This window comes from Octopus bimaculoides, chromosome 24 (genome assembly GCF_001194135.2).
Source record: "Octopus bimaculoides isolate UCB-OBI-ISO-001 chromosome 24, ASM119413v2, whole genome shotgun sequence".
NCBI classification, from domain to species: Eukaryota; Metazoa; Mollusca; class Cephalopoda; order Octopoda; family Octopodidae; genus Octopus; species Octopus bimaculoides.
The window spans coordinates 19,646,219-19,659,895 of record NC_069004.1 but is presented as its reverse complement, the minus strand read 5'-3'; the positions used below and the strand labels follow the sequence as shown (position 1 = coordinate 19,659,895).

The 13,677-nt window shown below is 38.5% G+C and overlaps 1 protein-coding gene across 1 annotated transcript in view; it reads right to left on the bottom strand.

Annotated features, from left to right (window-relative positions):
- The window catches only part of LOC106878644 (DNA polymerase zeta catalytic subunit), a 91,957-nt gene that overhangs the window by 33,532 nt on the left and 44,748 nt on the right, over window positions 1-13,677 (bottom strand). The window contains exon 3 of the mRNA XM_014927923.2: window positions 10,120-10,306. Within this exon, the coding sequence (XP_014783409.1) occupies window positions 10,120-10,306 (187 nt within the window). The remainder of the gene's footprint in view (window positions 1-10,119; window positions 10,307-13,677) is intronic.

Sequence of the window (13,677 nt, the reverse complement as noted above, 5' to 3'; positions counted from 1 at the left end):
GGGGGGAGACAAGCACACACACGCACGCACAACGGGCTAAATATAGAGGGGACAAACAAAGGGATTAAATCAATTACATTGACTCCAGTGTGTAACTGGTACTTTATTTATCGACCCCGAAAGATGAAAGGCAAAGTCGACTTCGGCGGAATTTGAACTCAGAACGTAACGGCGGATTTTCAGTTTCTGTCTACAAAATCCACTCACAAGGCATAAGGATTGATTTGGAGTTAAGCAACAACATTAACAGAAATCTCCTGTATTCAACTGGTTCTTGTTCCATCAACCTTTAAATGGATGGAAGGTGAAGTTGACCTCACCCTAGTGCTATACCAAAAGACACCTGCCCAAAGTGTTGAGTGGTTGTAATGTAAGTTTCCTAAACCATGCAATCATGCCTGTGACTACTTCCTTTATTCTTTTGCTTGTTTCAGTCATCTGACTGCAGCCATGCTGGAGCACCACCTTGAAAGGTTTTAGTCAAACAAATCAACCTCAGAACTTATTTTTTAAGTCTAGTACTTATTCTATCAATCTCTTATGCTGAACCGCTAAGTAACGGGGACATAGACACACCAACACCGGCTGTCAAGCAGTGATGGAGAGACAAACACAGACACAAATGCGCACACACACATAGATGTAGACATATGCATACGACGGGCTTCTTTCAGTTCTGTCTACCAAATCCACTCACAAAGCTTTGGTCGGTCCGAGGCTATGGTTGAAGACATTGGCCTAAGGTGCCACACACAATGGGATTGAACCCAGAACCATGTAGTTGGGAAAACAAGCTTCCCAACCACACAGCCATGCCTACACCTTTGAAACAATTTTTTGATATATAATTCTGCATTAGATATTACAAGCTCTAATAATTTGAAACGAAAGAGCAACAGACTTGTAACTGATGATACTAAGACCACGTGTTTATCACTTGTTTTAATGTTGAAACATGAAAAAAATATCACAAGTGAGAGGTTTCAACTGCCTCCTCAACCAATAAACTCTTGTACATCTGCTACGTTTCAAGCACTGGCTGCTTGTCAATCTGCCAGAAATGCCACACACACCCACACTCAAGTACGTGCGCACACACACACATGCAGACACATACAGAGGCACATAAATAAAGCCTCTCTGTATACATGTTGCCTTGCACTATGTACACACTATTGACTTGCATACCAACTCTCGTTTCTTATATTGCAAGAGATGGAAGAAAAAAAAAGAAAAAGAAAAATATCCAGTCAGTTTATAAATTAAGGTAATTAAATAACCACTGACAATTAGGGTAACAAAGAGTTAATGGTTCAAATGTTGGCAAGTTGAGAGAGTAGGGAGTTAACCCTTTAGCATCCAAACCAGTCATGTCCAGCCCATATGTTGTACCTATTGTATGTTCAAACTGTCCATATGTGGCCTCCCACATCCAACCTACAATGTCTCTACAGAAATAAAGAATCACATCATCAAAATCTTGAAGTTTAAAGATAAATTAATGCATGATTAATCCAAAACAATATGAATAAATAAGAATTACATTTAACAGAGTAACCTGGATGCTAAAGGGTTAAAATTTCACAGGGGTAGTCCATCCAGCTGTCAAATAGATTCCATAGAGATGTTTAGAAAGCCTGAGACAGTTTATCGTTTGTTGGTGAAAGCTGGCAGATGGAAACACTATGTAACTGACAATAGCATACACCACTGGGGTTCAAATCCAGTTTACAGATGAAAAGAGATAACCTGTGGTGCATGTATGTTGTTTTTGTGTACAAGGTGCTGTGAAAGGGCTTTGGAATAGGAATTCTCTGATAAATTGGAACCAGGTTACACATATTGTAGCTCACAGTTCTAGATAAAACTAAAATTAAGAATGAAATAACAGAATTAATATCTTGAAAATACAAGTCTTAAGTCAACTGTAACCACTCTCTCTCTCTCTCTTTCACAACACACACACACACACACACTTATACAGTGCCCCATTAGTCCATTCTGATTTTGGAAGGTAACAAATAATTAAAATTCAATTAAAAGATCATTTCTGCCTTTGTCAAAGAAATATAAAAATAAAATAAATGATCAGTGATAAAACTATGTATATGTGTATGTATATACGTGTGTGTGTGTGTGTGTGTGTGTGTGTGCATGTACAAAGGGAGCCAACATTTCTATCATCATCATCATCATCATCGCCGCAGTCATCAATATTACTACAAACTCTCCCAGCTGCAATATTTAAGAGCTGAGAAAGAGGAAATGCATTGACTGCTATCAATTGTGAAAGGGACACAAGTGCCTGGAGAGAAAATGAGTGAGAGGGAGTTCGTGCATACATGCATGCGCGTGCGTGAGTGAGTGCCTATGTCTAGTTGTGAGTCTGTGCAGGCACGTGTGTGTGTGTGTGTGTGTGTGTGTGTGTGTGTGTGTGTGTGTGCGTGGTGCATATGTGTGTAGTAATGTGCTGAGTGAAGAGGTCAGCCATAATAACTAACAGCCTCTGGACATAACACAACCACTCTTGAAATCAATGAGGTGACAGTCAGTTAGAAGAGTGGTAGGGGAAAGATAGCCAGATAGCTAAACAGACAAACAGATAGCGAGAGAGAGAGAGAAAGAAAGGGAGAGGGACAGTGAGATAGACAGGTAGAGAGGGAGTAAGACAAGAGGCAGGCAGGCAGGCAGGCAGCCAGACAGTCAGTCAGAAAGACAGGCAGAAGAGTAGGACATATAAAAGTGAAGAGGGTGGAGAGAAAGAGAATGGAAGAGAGAAAAAGAGAAGAAATGCTGGTGACTGCAGACATCATATTTTCAAGTCACTGGCTCTAGTTCTCTTTCTCTCTATCTCTCTCTCTCTCTACACATACAAATGCATACACATAAATACACACAAACACACACACTGAAGCTGTACTCACTAAACAGTGCTACAGCTATCAGTAGGATTGGTGGTTGCTATGGCAGCAACAGTAGTAGTGGTGGTGGTGGTGGGAATGGAGAAGAGAGAAGGGAGAATGGGAGACAGTGAGTGTGTGTTTGTGTGTGTGTGAGAGAGAGAGAGAGAGAGAGAGAGAAAGCATGGACGTTCAGTGAACACAAATAGCAATCAGAACATCATGTTAATGCCAACTGAAGTAGGAACCAACCAGCTTGGGAAATTGGTAAGAAAAGAGAGGGAGGGAGGGAAAGAGAGAAAGTGTGTGAGAGAGAGAAAATGTGAGAGTGGCAGAAAGAGGAGAATGTGAGAGGCATGGAAAGAGAGACATATAGAGAGATAGAAAGATGTCAGGAAAGAATGAGGTGAGGAGAAAGCGAAGGGATAAAAACAAATTTTATAGAGATGAACATTTGTACTAAACTAAAAACAGTTGTTTACTGTGATAGAGTTGATAAAATAGTTTAAAGAAAGAGAGAGAGAGAGAGAGAGAGAGAGAGAGAGAGAGAGAGAAGAAAACAGGTTATGTTACTTTGAAGAATTTTTGAAAAAGTAAAGTTGAGGCACTGATGAAAGTAGTTAGGAGAAAGATTCCCAAAGAAATGATCTTGTATGGTTAAGTGCAGTTTTAACCATCAAGGTATTTTGTTTAGGAAATCTGAGAGAAGAGGAGTGTATGTGCGGATGCATATATTTGTGCCTCCTCACCTCTCTCTCTCTCATATATATATATATATATATACATATACATATATATAAGTAGGTGTACAAACACACGTACACACACATATATATATATATATAAATAATATACACACGTACAAAGTGAAAGAGAGAAATTGATTTGCATAGATTTGACAGAAATACATAGCAGTGCAGTGTTACATGATGGAACTGGTAAGTAAATACAGTAGTCAGAAATAGCCACCAGCAGATTTATATATATACATACACACACACATAAACATATATATACACACACACACATACATTATGTGTGTCTATGCACGTGCACACATCCACACATGCACGCACACTTACTCACTTACACGTGCATCTTCCTAGCATTTCAAGTTTCTATACAATCTGTGTAGATAGCATGGACCAGACAATAGTATTTTTGTTTGTTTGTTCCTTTTCCTTTTTTTTTTTTACCAAATGAAGAGACCAGGTGTGCTTAATAAACATTCAAAACTGAATGAATAAGACACTTTGTTTGGCATCTAAATTCACAATGTCTTCTTTTATAATCATTGCTAAAATGAAACACCTTATTTTTTTTTCTCCCCCCCCCCTATCTTGCAAAGGCCCTAATGAAGCCTCCCCTGCTGTGGTTCATTCAAGGCTAGAAAGAGACAGTCAGTGACAACTTACTCTGCTATGTGGTACAAGTAAATTGGAAACAAACCCAGTCTCTTTTACTCTTTTACTTGTTTCAGTCATTTGACTTCGGCCATGCTGGAGCACCGCCTTTAGTCGAGTAAATCGACCCCAGGACTTATTCTTTAGAAGCTTAGTACTTATTCTATTGGTCTCTTTTACCGAACCGCTAAGTTACAGGGACATAAACACACCAGCATCGGTTGTCAAGCGATGTTGCGGGGACAAACACATACATATATACATATATATGACGGGCTTCTTTCAGTTTCCGTCTACCAAATCCACTCACAAGGCTTTGGTCGGCTCGAGGCTATAGTAGAAGACACTTGCCCAAGATGCCACACAGTGGGACTGAACCCAGGACCATGTGGTTGGTAAGCAAGCTACTTACCACACAGCCACTCCTACGCCTACAGTCTGTCAACATTGTTAATAATAATTAACGACTTTTAGTCTTGGCACAATGATTGTGAGGATGGAATCAATAAACTCAACCTGGTGTATTACTGGTATATATTTTTATCAACTCTCAGAAAGAAGGAAGACAAAGTTACTCTTAACAGTATATATTTTTAAACTTCTTTCAGTCATTAGATCGCGGCCATGCTGGCAACACCTTGAAGAAGTTTAGTCGAATGAATCGACTTGAGTAATTCATTTTATTTTTAAGCCTGGTATTTATTCTATCGATCTCTTTTGCTAAACTGTTAAGTTACAGGTAGGCAAACACACCAGCACTGGTTGTCAAGTGGTGGTGAGGATAATCACACACACATATATGCATGTGTGTATGTGTGTATATATATCACAGGCTTCTTTCAGTTTCAGTCTACCAAATTCACTCACAAGGTTTTGGTTGGCCCAAAGCCACAGAAGACACTTGCCCAAGGTGCTATGCAGTGGGACTGAAACCAGAAACACGTGGTTGAGAAGTAAGCTTTTTACCACACAGTCACTCCTAATTACAAAAATTAAATAAAATTATGACAATGACTAATGAATTCTTTGATCAATATATGAAATCAGATATCTTGATCAGGGGTGGAAGGTGGTGACAATATTAGATTCAATAGAAAATGGAGTCACATCCAGAAGTATCTTATTTATTTGACTGTTATATTTCGTTATTAATAATAATCTTATCTACTATAGGCACAAGGCCTGAAATTTGGGGGAGAAGGCTCGTCGATTACATCAACCCCAGTGCTTGTCTAATACTTATTTCATCAGTCCCAAAAGGGTAAAAGACAAAGTTGATATTGGGACATAAAGATGGATTAAACACTGCTAATCATTTTTCCCAGCATGTCTTAATAATAATAATCCTTTCTACTATAGGCACAAGGCCTGAAATGTTTGGGGAAGGGATAAGTTGATTACATTGATCCCAATGTTTCACTGGTACTTAATCTATCGAGCCCGAAAGGAGGAAAGGCAAAGTCGACTTTTGCAGAATTTGAACTCAGAACGCAGCGACTGGTGAAAAACTGCTACGCATTTCGTCCAGTGTGCTTTTGATTCTGCCAGTACGCCACCTTAATAATAGTAATAATAATAATAATGATAATAATAATAATAGTTTCAAATTTTGCCACAAGGGCAACAATTTTGGGGAAGGGGATGAGTCGATTACATCGACTCCAGTGTATAACTGGTACTTAAGTTATCAACTCCGAAAAGATGAAAGGTAAAGTTGACCTCAGCAGAATTTGAACTCAGGACGTAGCAATGGACGAAATATGCTAAGCATTTCGTCCAGCGTGCTAACAGTTCTGCCAGCTCACCGCCTTAATAACAAAAACATCAACTATCCTTTCTATTATAGGCACAAGACCAGAAATTTTGTGGGAGGATGCTAGTCAATTATATCAACTCCAGTACATGACTGGTACTTATTTCATTGAGCCCAAAAGGATGAAAGGCAAAATAGACTTCAGCAGAATTTGAACTCAGAACATAAAGACAGATGAAATGATGTTAAGCATTTTGCCCAGCGTGCTAACGATTCTGTGAGCTCACTATCTTAATAATAAGGATTTGAAATTTTGGCAAGAGGCCAGAAATTTCAGGGTAGGGGATAAGTCAATTAGATCAACCCTAGTACTCAACTGTACTTATTTATCAACCCTGAATGGATGAAAGGCAAAATTGACCTCAGCAGAATTAGAATTCAGGACATAAAGATGGATGAAATGCTGCTAAGCATTTTGCTAGCTTGCTGTCTTCTTAATAATAATAATGTGATGGACCCTCTCATCGAAGATAACGCAGAAGTGTTCAGCATTTGCTGAATAACCTGCACAAATGATTTGATTATAGTGATCAAATACATACTCTTTTTGCTCTTTTACTTGTTTCAGTCATTTGACTACGGCCATGCTGGAGCAACGCCTTTAGTCAAGAAAATCGACCCCAGGACTTATTCTTTGTAAGCCTAGCACTTACTCTATCAGTCTCTTTTTGCCGAACCACTAAGTTACGGGGGACGTAAACACACCAGCATCGGTTGTCGAGCGATGGTGGGGGGACAAACACAAACACACATACATATATATATATACAACGGGCTTCTTTCAGTTTCCGTCTACCAAATCCACTCACAAGGCTTTGGTCGGCCCGAGGCTATAGTAGAAGACACTTGCCCAAGGTGCCACGCAGTGGGACTGAACCCGGAACCATGTGGTTGGTAAGCAAGCTACTTACCACACAGCCACTCCTGCGCCTATATGTGATCAAATACATTGGATTACTCCCTACATCAAATTGATGCTACCTGTACAGGTGCACAATGTAGTACGCATCAGATGCTGAAGTGATTGCAGTGCAACATGAGATGAAGTGCTTTACTCAAGAGCACAACACACCACCTTGTCTAGGAATTGAAACCATGATCTTGTGATTGTGAGTGCAACTCCCTGACCACTAGGCCATGCCTCCTCACATGATGATGATAATAATAATAATAGTTTCAAATTTTGGCACAAGGCCAGCAATTTCGAGGGAGAAAGATAAGTCAATTACATTGATCCCCAGTACTCAACTGGTACTTATTTTATCAACCTTGAGAGGAGGAAAGGTAAAGTCAGCCTCAATGAAAGATGGACAAAATGCTGCTAAGCAATAATAGTAATAGTTCCTAATGTAGGCACACGGGCAGCAATTGAGAAGGATTAATCAATACCACGGACCCCTATATTTGACTGTAGAGGTATGAAAAACAAACTTGGTTACAGCAGGATTTGAACAAAGAATACAGAAAACTGGAAGAAATATGACTAAGCATTTTCCCCAACACCCTAACAAACCCTCTGCCAATCTCCCTTCCGAACATTTCTAATTTAGGCACAGGGCCAAACATCTGATAAGAAGAGTTCGTCCATTAAATCTACCCCCCCCCCCCAGTGCTTAACTGATACTTCATTTTATCTTCTCCCCAAGTATTAAAGATAAAATTTCGACTTTAGTAGTATTTGAACTTACAATGTTAAAAGTTTATTCTATGATGCTCTACCTACTCACTCACTGCACTGACAATTGTTTCTGATATAGATACAAGCCTAGAAACTTGATGGGAGGACATTAGTTGATTAAATCAATCTCACTAATTGACTATTTACTTCATTTCAATAACCTCAGAAGCATGAGAGGCAAAGCTGACCTCGACAAAACTTGAACTTAGAAAGTAAAAAGCAATAACAAATACCATAAGACACTTTGTTTTGTTCACTGCTCTAACAATTCCGAGGCCAGAAATTTAAGAACAGGCATAAATCTGGTTCTTAAGTGGGGTCCATATAAGATTTTGTTGTTAAAATTTATGTGCAATAAAACTGGTTAAACACAAAATATTTTAGCAATTTCTTAAATACAATTCCTAATAATCAAAGTGAGCTCAGTTCTTGACCAAAATAACAAAGGTGATGTGGAAGATGATAATTTTTCAATATTTGTTAAAGCAGAAAAAGAACATACATAAGCAACAGGGTTGCTGAAGCTGCTTGAGACAGCAGCTGAGTATTCCTCAAATCACATTCTACAGTCAAGATAAATGTATCAGTGAATAAAAGACAGGGTGGTCAAAACATGATTAGGACTGACCTGAGGATAAACAGCATACATAATGAATGATGACGATGAACCTTTCAAACGAGATGACAAAGGACTGAGATATCTGGTGCTTTGCTGTACTCAAAAAGAGCGGTTCTTTACAGTCAAAGTATTATGGCCACTCCTCCTGGTGAAGAGGGCCTGTAAGAGACCTGTGCCAGTGCCACATAAAAGTGCTCATGTAATGCCATGTTAAAAGCACCCAGCACACATTTTAAAGTGGTTGGCATTAGGAAGGGCATCTGGCCGTAGAAACCAACCCAAATTAGACTAGAACTTGGTGCAGTTTCCCAGCTTTGGTCAAACCAACCAACCTATGCCAGTATGGAAAAATGGATGTTAAAGAATGATGATGATGCTTTTAGCACTGTCTGAGAACTGTGTCTGCTATGTGTTGGAGACAGCAATTCTGCTAATTCTATGGAGAGACCACATCAATCCCAGTGTCGCACAGAATACAAAGGAATCAAACTAAATAATGTAGGGAAGCTGGTCAGACACTCTACTGTCCCTCCCACCCCTACTGGCCTGTTGATGACAATGGTTAGGGTTATGATTCCTTCAGTACAAATCCACAGATTTAGGAGCATGGTTGGTTTTATCGGTTTTATCAACTGAAACTCATTTTATCGACTCAAAGAGAAGGATCAATTACATCAAACCCAGTTCTTGATTGGCATTTATGTTATCAACCTCAGGAAAAGGTAAACCTTGAAAGGTAAAGTCAATCAAAGGGAGGGTTTGAACTATGTACCTGAAGGAATTTAGCTTGTCATGCTACTATCACTTCTACTCTGTTACTGCCTTTATACAGTGATAATAATAATCCTTTCGATGATAGGCACAAGGCCTGAATATTTGGAGTGGGGGCTTAGTCAACCCCAGTGCCTGACTGGTACTGATTTCAACAATCCCAAAGAGACAAAAAGCAAAGTCAACCACGACAGAATTTGAACTCAAAGACATAAAGACAGACAAAATACTGCTAAACATTTTCCTAGAATCTTAATTATTCTGCCAACTCAATTTGAACTCAGAATGTAGCAGCAGATGAATTATCGCTAACCATTTCACCTGGCGTGCTAACAATTCTGCCTGCTCACATTATTATTAGACCCAGGAAGACATGGGGCCTCACTGAGGAAATGACAAGGGACCAGAAGATGTGGCGATTTGCTGTACTTGATAAGACCTGTTAAGCTAAGAAAAATGACTGTCTCTCACACATACAGGCTTGTTCTTCCAGGTACCAGTACCACTTAAAAAGCACCCGTGCCGGTGCTGCATTCGCACACCCATGCCAACGACATGTAAAAAGCACCCAGCACACTCTGCTAAATGGTTGGCATTAGGAAGGGCATCCAGCCATAAAAACCATGCCACAACAGACTGTTGAAGTTTAGACAGTTCCCTGCTAGTCAGCTCCATGTCAAACCATCCAACCTATGCCAGCATGGAGAGTGGACATTAAACGATGATGATGATGATGACAATAGCATTTATCATTGTCATAATAATCTTTTTTTAGTTCATTTGCCACAAGAGCAACATAACTCACCTATTACAACTCATGATGGTACACCACTAATAAGCAAATAAAGTAAGATAGAAATGGGTCATGTGACAGATGAGCATAAATACACGCACACAAACACATATATATATATTATAAAATAAATAACACTTACATTCCAGACACCAAACTGATTTTGTACACATGTTTGGTATTGCTGGTAGAATGACCGGTAGCAATGTTAATGGCCTTATCCAAGCTGGCAGCAAATTGGTGCAGATATGTACTGCAAGGTTGCGTGCCATCATATGGCACGTACAAGTATGGAAAAACACCGTGAACATGCAAGCATGTCTTCTGACCTGAAACAGACAGAACAAACATATCATATTTTGTTTTAAAATTCAGATATACACATTTGACATTTTATTTTACATCAGTATTAACTGCTTAACATTTTTAGTGCTACAGGAAACTGGAAGAGGTGACATTCATACATTTCCCTCAAGAACAATTAGCAGCATTAGGTCACAAACAGGAATGCATTGCAATCACAGCATATAGATATGTAGTAAAAAAATCAACTGCAATAATAACCCCTACCCTATCTTTTAACCCTTTCATTATCTGTTGCTAATATATATTTTTTTAACAAGCTCACTAGCTAATCGCAACACCAGCACCTGTTCTGGCAATGTTTTTCTATATAATGTTGGCAGGGAGAAGAGTCACTATCTCTAGTGGCCGAGCATCCATCAATGATGAGACCAAGGAAGGTCAAAATCATGTGAATTGGTGGTCATGGTGCTGGAAGTGGCAGGGGTTTAGTGAATAAATAAGCATTACATTTGACAGGGTATTAATCTGAATGCTAAAGGATTAAAGATCAAAACTGAAACCTGCCCCCACGACTATCATTACTTATCTATTGTTTACTGAGTCTCAGTGAATTGATTTACCATAAAAAGATTTGTTTTGCTTTCATTTTTCTTACAGAAGACTTTATTATTTATTTCCATGATGTTAGTGGCACTCTTTTTGGCAGCTAGTATTTTACTAATCAGTTCAGTTAATAAAATTACTTCTTAAGGTTGTTTGGTTCAAATATATGAAACCACAGAAATAATCCAAGTGCTGATTATTATATCAATTTTAGCATTTTAAGCAAATCTATTATTAATTTTATGACTAAAAACTGCTGCCAACACCACAAACTTTAACCACCATCACAATGAATATTTACAAAGATTTAAAAATCAGACACCCCGTCAAGAATGTCAGTGGAAAATAAATTAATAATCCAACACCTAGTTTTGTTTAGTCGACAGTCATGATACAACAAAGACAGTCCGGCTTTGATCATAATAGCTTTTCTTCTTTCATAGATCAGGGGCTACGTTGTCTGATATGGTAACAAATGAGTTAACCCCTTTGTTACCATACATCTGTTGAACTATATTGCATTTTTGAAAATAATAAAGAATTTGGTAAAATATCTTGGTCATTACTAAGCTGGTAATTGGAACATAAATTAACAAGGAATTTTAATGGTATATTCTAATTTAGATCACTTTATACAGAAAGTTTGTATCATAGAAGCAGGAGCAATACAGGTGGGTTGGTATCAAAAGAGTGTTCTCTGGGGATATTTTGCTGTCATTTCTAGCAGGTCAGCTAACCACTTTGTGGTTTCCTTTTCTAACTAATTTTGTTGCTGTGGTGTTTAACCCACAGCCAACTCTGCTTCAGCAGACAACTAGTCAAAGGCATCCCAATCTTGACCATGCTTCCTACAACTCAGAGACAAGGAGATCTGGCTGTTTTTTTATTTATTTATTTATTTCTTTTAAGCAAACTCCAAGTCGAATAATCATGTAGAGCAGAAGTTCTCAATCTTTATCTGGCAGCATAATCATTTGTTATGTCCCATGGTACTGGTGTACCCCTTGTGAAGAATATAATGGAAAACAGTTGGCTGCCATAAAACAATCAATAGTGGATACCATTTTATGAAAGCTAGAAAACAATGTATAATTTGCAACTAATTATTTATATTAGATATATATATAATATAAATAATATATATGTGTGTATATATATACATAGGCACAGGCATGAGTGTGTGGTAAGACGCTTGCTTCTCAACCACATGGTCCTGGCTTCAGTCCACTGCATGGCACTTCCGACAAGTGTCCTCTACTATGGCCTCAGGCCGACAAGATTCTTGAGTGGATTTGATAGACGGAAACTGGAAGCCTGTCGTATATGTGTATATGTATCTACATGTGTGTCTTTGTCCCCACAACCGCCTGACAACTGGTGTTGGTGTGTTTACATCCCCGTAACTTAGCGATTCAGCAAAAGGGACCGATAGATAAATACCGGGCTTTACACCAAAAAAAAAAAACTATGTACTGGGGTTGATTCTTTTGACAAAAAATTCTTGAAGGTGATGCCCCAGCATGGCCGTAGTGTAATGACTGAAACTCTTAACCTCACAGCTATGCCTATATACAAACACACACACACACACACACACACACAAGGAATTAATTGTATTCCACCTGATGAAGCACCCACACATGGCTGTTGCTGAAGAACATTCAACTATATAGTAGAAATAATACATTTAGAGATTTAAGCACTAGTAATATGATGAAGTAGTTGTATGCTGTCAACTTAATGTGACAGTCCCATGAAGGGAATAATACTACTGTTGGTTAGACCTAGGAAGCTGCACCGCTTCCTGTTGGCCTTGACACATTTCCTGTATCCTTATGTTTACAAGGGGGAGACCAGCACCTCCACCCAGCTAAGCCTGCATCCAGAGACATGTTTCTGAGTCTTTGCTCGTCATCAGTCTGGAGTAGCATGACCTGCTAGTCGAAGATGCTTGTATCTACTTCATCGTATCACTACTGCTTAAATCTCTCTGAGAGATTTAGAAATGCATTATTTCTGTTTTTGAAATCAGTGAATGTATTTCACTAGAATTATTATATGTTTACAAGAGCTTGACAGGCATCTTCGACTAGCAGGTCATGCTACTCCAGACTGATGACGAGCAAAGACTCAGAAACATGTCTCTGGATGCAGGCTTAGCTGGGTGGAGGTGCTGGTCTCCCCCTTGTAAACATAAGGACACAGGAAATGTGTCAAGGCCAACAGGAAGCGGTGCAGCTTCCTAGGTCTGAACAACAGTAGTATTATTCCCTTCAGGGGACTGTCACATTAAGTTGACAGCATGCAACTACTTCAACTGTATAGTAATTATAAAGAATGATCATTCATAATAGTATATGAGCATAAACTCAGCAACTTAAAGCTGGTGTGCGGTGCAGAAACAAATGTGATCTATGATTAAAACCCGATATCCTCCAAGTGTCTTGTACATTCGTTAACTATTTCCAGTGGCCTTTTGCCACTACTGCCACCAAAAGTGAACAATATCAACATTAAAGGCGTGAAATTGCGACGGTCTTTTGAATGTTGACTGATGAGGAATAAGCTATTAATTTTCTGTTTGTTATGTTTTTGTAATATTTCTGTTTGTTGTGTTTTTGTTAAATTTTATACATACATATATATATATATATATATATATATATATATATATATATATATATACACACACACACACACACACACATACATATACATATATAATATAAAAAATATATAAATATATGCATATATCTATGTACATACCTACATATATATGTATATGTACATA